The sequence below is a fragment of the Apus apus genome, chromosome 1 (genome assembly GCF_020740795.1).
Source record: "Apus apus isolate bApuApu2 chromosome 1, bApuApu2.pri.cur, whole genome shotgun sequence".
NCBI lineage: Eukaryota > Metazoa > Chordata > Aves > Apodiformes > Apodidae > Apus > Apus apus.
The window spans coordinates 149,272,332-149,279,670 of NC_067282.1; the positions used below are offsets into that span (position 1 = coordinate 149,272,332).

The window sequence follows — 7,339 nt, forward strand, 5'->3', positions numbered from 1 at the left end:
GAGAACAAAAAAACATTTTCAAAGGCCCAATCTCAATATTTAAATGCTTGGTAGTTTAGAAAGCTACTTTTTAGGGAGGGAAAATTTTGTTTTGGTTTTTCATTAGATCATTTTGACAGTGGGAGTGAGACACTCTGGATCTTCAGACTCAATATGGAGGTTTTTTGGTTTGGGGGGCTTGTTGTGTTGTGTTGGGGTTTTTTTGTTTGTTCGGGTTTTTTTTCTAAGATTTCAGATGCCTTGGAAATCTGTATCTGTTGGAAGACCTGTGTCATATCAACTCTTAACGGGATAGAGTTGAGATTCCATAATTTTCAAGAGATTTACACCTCCCTTAATTGGATTGAGGCTTTATTTGAGCTCATATTTATAAAGCTATTTTATCACTTTATCATGTGGAACAGCACCTACTGAAACTTCTGAAAGTAGGCTTGTGCATTAACAAATGCTAGAGAATTCAGTTGGTAAAATGAACTTGTGCGCTTCCAGCACTGTGGCAAGTGCCTGTATCTTTGGAGGCCCCAACTGCTTTTAAAACTGGCCTGTTTGGACTTCAGTAGAGAAACTGCATTCACCTGAGGGCTGGTGCTTTAGAACAGCATCTGAACAGTGATGGTGCCATCATCTGGGGAGGGGGCCCTTAGGAGTTTAATCAGGATGTAAACAAATTCTATTCATTCTCCTAACAGTGGGAAAAATAGAAAGTTATATGAATGGAAAGGACAGGAATTACAGGCAGATTATTTTTAGGTTCCAAATAAATACAGTTTGCATCTTTAGAAGAGACTTAGGTCTGGTAATAAGGTATATTATTTATACTTGCTACAAAAGATTATTAGATGTCGAAGGCTTTTATAAATCCTTTTCTCTGAGTCTCAACAAATTGGCAAAAACTTTTAATATTTGTCACACACTTAAAAATTGTTGTTGTTTGAAATAATGCAAACAAAATATTCTCCAAAAGCTGTGGGCCAGATTTGTCACTGGGCATTTTAGGTGGATTTCACACTGCTGCTGGTATCAGAAACAGCACATAAACTTGGTGTTTCACAGAGCAGCAAAGCCTCTTATGAGTGCCAGTAACATTTTTTATTCCTTCTCTTTGCTGTCATGCTTCAGGGAATATACTAAGATAGAAGTATTGAATAAAATGCATGCAGTGTATTAGTGCTTCAGGAATTTGAGATAGTTTTTGCTTCACAGTTCACTGTAATATTTACTACCCAAATACTACTGCACTGTGCTAGTACATGAGAGAAGAATTGATACTATAAGAAACTGCAGTATGACAAACAAGACAATAAAAGTTTTGACTGTCCAAAAAGGCTTAAACAGTCATAATATGCTTAACTAATATGTTGTACCCTGCCTTTTTACCTCAAAATCTTTAGCATATACTTCTACATTGCTATGTTAAAACTTTCCTCTAGCCCTATGAGGACAGGAGGTCTTTCCAGCCAAGAAATGAGAGATTTGTGTTGAGGAACTAGAGAACCAGGAACCTATACTGTCCAAAAAGTTGTCTGTTAACTGCCAGACATGAAAAAGATAAACTAGATAAGTGTTACATTAAAAAAAGAAAGAAGTAGTATTTAAATAATGAGTTAAATAATGAGCATCTTTGCTGCTTTGTTTTGGTATTCTCTCTTAGATAGAAAATTGTTCTATTTTAGGACTGTGGTCTTACTTAGCTGTAGTTCAGCTCAAACATTAGCTTGATGGTTCATGCATTAGCTGCTGAATATTGTTTCATTTAGCAAGCTACGAACTCTGATGAATATCTAACAATAAACGAATACCAAGTCTGTGTCCAGATTGTCTTGGATGCTGTTCAGTCTCTTTTTGTTTTCACTTATGCAGCTACTTTCTATGAGGTAAAGAGCCGTGGCCTGATGCTGCAGTTGTTACTCACAGAACTACATCAGGGAGGTTTAGGTTGGATATTAGGAAGCAATTCCTCACGGAAAGGGTGATCAGACATTGGAATGGACTGCCACGGGAGTGGTGGAGTCACCATCCCTGGAGGTGTTTAAGGAAAGACTGGATGTGGCACTTAGTGCCATGGTCTAGCCAATGTGGTGGTGTTAGGTTGTAGGTTGAACTTGATGATCTCAAAGGTCTTTTCCAGCCTCAATAATTCTGTGATTTTTGCTAGTGCAGAAGCAAAGAGGAATTTCTTCAATTTGAATAACACATTTGCAAGATCAGCAACTGTTATTTGTAGAAAACTGTTATCCTTTAATCCTGTATTGTTGCTACAGTTTTGAAGACAGGCATTCCTGTTGTAGAACGTGTGTTCTGGAATACTTACTACCTTTTTTAAATGTTTATTTCACAGGCAACCCACTGAAGGTCGATCCCGTGATGGTGGTTTACGTCTTGGCGAGATGGAGCGGGATTGTTTGATAGGTTACGGAGCCAGCATGTTGCTGTTGGAGAGACTGATGATTTCAAGCGATGCCTTTGAAGTGGATGTTTGTGGGCAGTGTGGCCTGCTAGGGTACTCTGGCTGGTAAGTTGACTCACTGTAATGCTTTCTGTAAATTCTGGTCTCACCTCCACACTTCGTGGATGTTTCACGTGTGTTGATATTTTCAAAAAAACTCCTTGACCTCAAGTGCGTAAAGTAAAGTGGTACAGAGTAAACACGCCTCTCATGTAACAGAACCTTGCCCTTGCTTACAGTGCTAAAGTGTTGACAGACCAGTGACCAGGGATCCCATGACTAGAGAAGGAAATAATCAACAATGCAAGTCCAAGTTATAAGTTACTCCAATATTTATGTTGGGGAAGATGAGGAACGTAAGGAAAAACTTCGTTACTGTAGGGGTGACAGAGCACTGGAACAGGCTTCCCACAGAGGTTGTGGAGCCTCCATCTCTGGAGACATTAAAAACCTGGAGGTGTTCTGTGATCTGCTCTAGGTGATCCAGCTCTAGCAGGTTGGACTAGATGATCTTCAGAGGTCCCTTCCAACCCCTACCATTCTGTGATTCTGTGAGTTTGAAGGAGGATGAGAAAGATTAATTTCTAAATACTACAAAAGAACATTGTTGGAAATTTACCGCATCTTGGGTATCAATATCAATCTATTGGGAGAGGCGGGAAATTGGACTTCATTCACTTCAGTGCTTCAAGAGTGATTCTTCCATGATATAACAAAGTAGGAAAGTAAGGTGTGCTCTCAGTCTGTAGATGTGCAAAAGTGACAGGTAGTGTTTCTGTCCTTGGTCAGACCTTTCTTCTGAAGCATGTGGTTTCTGGCCAGAAACCAAGCACCATGTTTGTCTGCTAACAGTAGCAACAGTTCTGTTCCTTGTGGTGCATGTGAAATCCAGAGGAAAGACAAAGGACTGCTCTGTTCATCCTGTTGTGGATGGTAATTTTTAGTTGGGCATTGTCCTACTGGCTTTTTTGTGGTAAGTATCTTTGAGAGTTCTGCTTTTCTAAAGTGTGTATGATCTGTGTGTAACAAGTGAGGCCTTTTCCAGGTCTCTTAAAACCACTGCAATGCAAATAACAGTTGAAGGAAGTTGAAAGGAAGGGCATGGCATAAGGCAGCTGTGGAAAGCACTGTCTTTCAAAAAACATCATGTGCAGATGTAGCTCAATTATTTTTTTTAATAAGACCTTGGCTTTCAGAGTTGTCCTTGAAGATTTTCAGAGACCACAAGAAGTGAGGGTGCCTTGAAGAAGAAGATTAGGAATTTGAACTTCAGAAATAGTATTACGTTATTTTTAAGATGTGGTTAATGTATTTTGTATTTTGACATTTGTAACCAAGTTCAGTGACTCTTTTTAAATAATTGCAAAAGAAACTACTCTCTCAGACAGACTCAGACGTTCTTGCAATTTGATTGTGTGAAAAGCTGTCTGATGTGTGAGAGTAATCAGTAAGAGGTAGCTTCTGCTAAATTAAATGCTGTGTCCACCACTAGCTGAAGCAAGTGGCCCTGTAACAAGCATCACAGTAAAAACCAAGTCATTAAGAGGAACTTCTAAAGTGGCCTTTTCAGTGATTCTGGCATTAATAAGGCATTGTGGCAAGAAACCTTTTTGGAAACATACTGTTTGGTGGCCAGCACTAAAGGCACTTTTCTTAAGGAAGAAGAGCTGTTCCTCCAAGACAAGGACTAGCCACTGAGGATGTTTTTTTCTGCAAGACAGTAACACCACATGAGTGTTAGGGACTCAACTTGCAATTTCACAGGGATAGGGGACTGTTGCGGCAGTGACAGAATTTGTTCCTGTAAAAAATACAGTAGGAACTTAGTGTGATGTTTTCTAACTTTGCTGTTGCAGGTGCTCAGAGGCATAACTCCACTGAATGCAATGAGCAAATTCTTTTGGTCCTTTTTCAATGATGAAATGAGAAGTTACTCCAGTCCCTAGAATCTGAGAATTTTGAAACGCACATGAAGAAAAATGATATTTCTGGTCCAGATTCAGCCTTGGCACAGTTACCTTTTCCTGCCCAGTTTAGTATCAATTCTAGTATCAAATGGTCTTTTGAATACTTCAGTTCCTGTGATCTGTTTGACAGAGCTTTGTGCTTCCCACGCCTTAATCTTTCTGGGGGATCGCCATCAAAGCATAAAGCAGCCCAGAATGGTGTAGCTTTGAGCCTGGGTGCAGTGAGTAGTCTCCGCTCCTCAGTCACTAGCAGCTGTAATCAGATGTAATCAGACATCTGATTCTGCTCGTAGCAGAAAGGCTGTGCCCCATCAGGCCCCAAGAAAGACTTTTTCTTTTTAGAGCAAGTGCTTGCTATGTTGTCATCAGAAAATGGCTTCTGTTTAGGTCACTTCCTCCCACCATAAAAATATACCTATCCCATACATTTGGACTAAGGGAGTAGTTTTAAACCTGCAGTTGAGGTCTATTCTGTTTTAAAGGGATGCTACTGGTAACATTTCCCCTATGTAACAGTGTCTACAGGAGAAGCCTGTTCCATGGAAACACCTGATTCAGTCTATTGCCTTCTTAGTGCCAGATTTAGACAAAGCCAAATCAATTAATGGGAATAAGTAAAGCTTCATTCCTCATAATGATCTGTAGAAATGCGACTAAGGCTTCTATACCATCTGTTTAAGCTTTCTGAGTTTCAAACAAATAAATAAATAGCCCAAGTATGGAGCATGTGGAGGTCAAGGCAACCAGTTTTCTTTGAAAATAACCTGCTCTTTGATGTGCTCTTTAAGTATGTCTGTAAAAGAGAAGTAGCAGAGTCTGAAAAAGTATCTGGAAGACTAGTGCTGTGTCTCATAACCAAGAACCTTATCAACACTGTTCAACTTTACTGAACTGGTCCCCATTGACTTCCATTTACTCTGGATCAAATTCACTGGTAACAGAAACAAGTGACTAAGCATTGGGCTTTACTGTAGATGTTGATTCTTAGCCTCATTCTGCACCCCAGAAGCATGTAGGAATTTTGCTCATTCTTTCTCAATTCAATCTTCATACTGTTAGGACTTTATGCCAGAAATATAAATTTGAAACACAGAAGCAGAAAAAGAGTTTTGTTAAACCATTAGGGAAGTGCTGAGTCACTCCATGTTCCCAAAGGCCTGGCATTCTTGACTCTCCAAAACAAGAAGATGAATATACAGGAGAACAAGGAAATTACAAGGTTGGAAATGGGTATTTATAAGAAAGATTTTTAATTTCCTTTGTGTGTACACAGAGTACGAGAGTAAATAATGTCAGCAGTTGCTGCCACCACTGAATTTGAGTCCTGTACTGGAAAGATGGTTGAGTAACCAGCCTATCCCTTACATACTGAAGATTATAACTATATGACAAAGAATCCCTTTCCCCCAGAGTTTCAAGATCGTTATTTGAGCAGACTGTTAAAGCAGTTCTTCTGTCTGTCTTGACTGAAACTTTGGCTATTCACACAGAGAGATGTAAGACAAGAAATGCCTCTTTTCTGAAATATGAACTGTTATGAGACATTATAGGATGAAATTCCACAGCAGGAAAAACCTAACTCTGAGCCTCCTTATATCCTGCATCTTTATTGTGATGTATATATAACAAGAAAGAAACTGGACCACCAACCATGCTTTCAAAGATACTTAGCTTTGTTCACACAGTGCTGAATTTGTGTTGGCAGTTACGTGAGCAGTGAAGAGGAAGAAGTCAGTCCTGTCTTCTACTACTGTCTCCTCCAAGAAAAGGGCAGGTTTAACATTAAGCTCCTGTAGACTTCAGTCAGATTACTTAAGGGCTTAAAGTTATGACTTGCTTAAATGCTAAAATGTGTCTCAAGCACTCAGCTCCTTCTAGGACTGAGCCCAGTGTTTAAAGCAGGTGGACAAAGAAGCCAGTGGATAGTGGCAACTACTTTTTTCTACAGAGCTTTATTTATGCACCACCTCTGACTTTCTTTTTGTTTGTTTTCCTAGGTGCCACTACTGCAAATCATCATGTCACGTGTCTTCTCTGCGCATACCTTATGCCTGTAAACTCTTATTCCAAGAATTGCAGTCGATGAACATCATACCCAGGCTAAAACTGGCTAAATACAATGAATGAGCTAGATTGAAGAGATGGAAAGAAGTACTTACAGAAATTGAAATCCAACATATACAACTGGAAGCTTTTTTGTTGACTAGGAGTAACTCTAAAACCTGAGTGGGTAGAAGGGAGGTGCAAGACAGTGTAAGAAATCTTCCTTGCATAGCTTACTTGTTCTTAAGTTGACAGGAGAGACTCTGTCAGCAGAATACAGCAGTTCTAAAGCCTTGTTTAGTCTGAGTGAACAGGATCTGTCGGAAGTGTGGAATGAGGCCATGATCCAGCAAAGCACTTGCATCACTTCAGACAACCCTATGCTCGGTTTTGAGAAGTGCTTTGCTGGAATAGGGCTTGAGCTGAGCTAAATGCACATCTTATTCACAGAGGTTGAAAATGTTTTCCATACTGTGTAATATGAAAGACTAATAAATGTTGTAAGTAATACTGCCTGAATGTGTGCTGATGGTTGTCTGAGGGTGGAAAAGCCTTCTTAAAAGATCTAAACCATTTTCTTATTCCTAAACCATTTTATTAAAGCATTAACATTTTATTCAGTGGTGTCAGGCTTACAGAAATGAAGCTACTTTCTTCAGAACTTGAAATCGGGCGTTTTGAGTGGGATTTCAATACACAGGTGCACGTGTGCGCGAGCAGTGGAGTGATCATGCAGTCAGCCTTTCTTGCAGCTAAACTTACACAGTGTCTGTGAAGTTCAAGGGAGGTAAGTGCATATGCACCAAGTGCATGATACAGCTTACAGGTATCCATTCAGTTCCCACTGAGTATTGTAGATTTAATAATACACTGGCCCAAAGCC

The 7,339-nt window shown here is 39.6% G+C and overlaps 1 protein-coding gene across 3 annotated transcripts in view; it reads left to right on the plus strand.

The window, feature by feature from the left end:
* Positions 1-6,971, plus strand: part of POLR3B (RNA polymerase III subunit B) — a 78,295-nt gene extending 71,324 nt beyond the window's left edge. For all 3 annotated transcript variants that reach the window (XM_051635940.1, XM_051636026.1, XM_051636100.1), the window contains 2 exons: positions 2,339-2,512; positions 6,411-6,971. In XM_051635940.1, coding sequence (XP_051491900.1) covers positions 2,339-2,512; positions 6,411-6,540 — 304 coding nt within the window. In that variant the 3' untranslated portion in view covers positions 6,541-6,971. The remainder of the gene's footprint in view (positions 1-2,338; positions 2,513-6,410) is intronic.
* Positions 6,972-7,339: the final 368 nt, after the last annotated feature.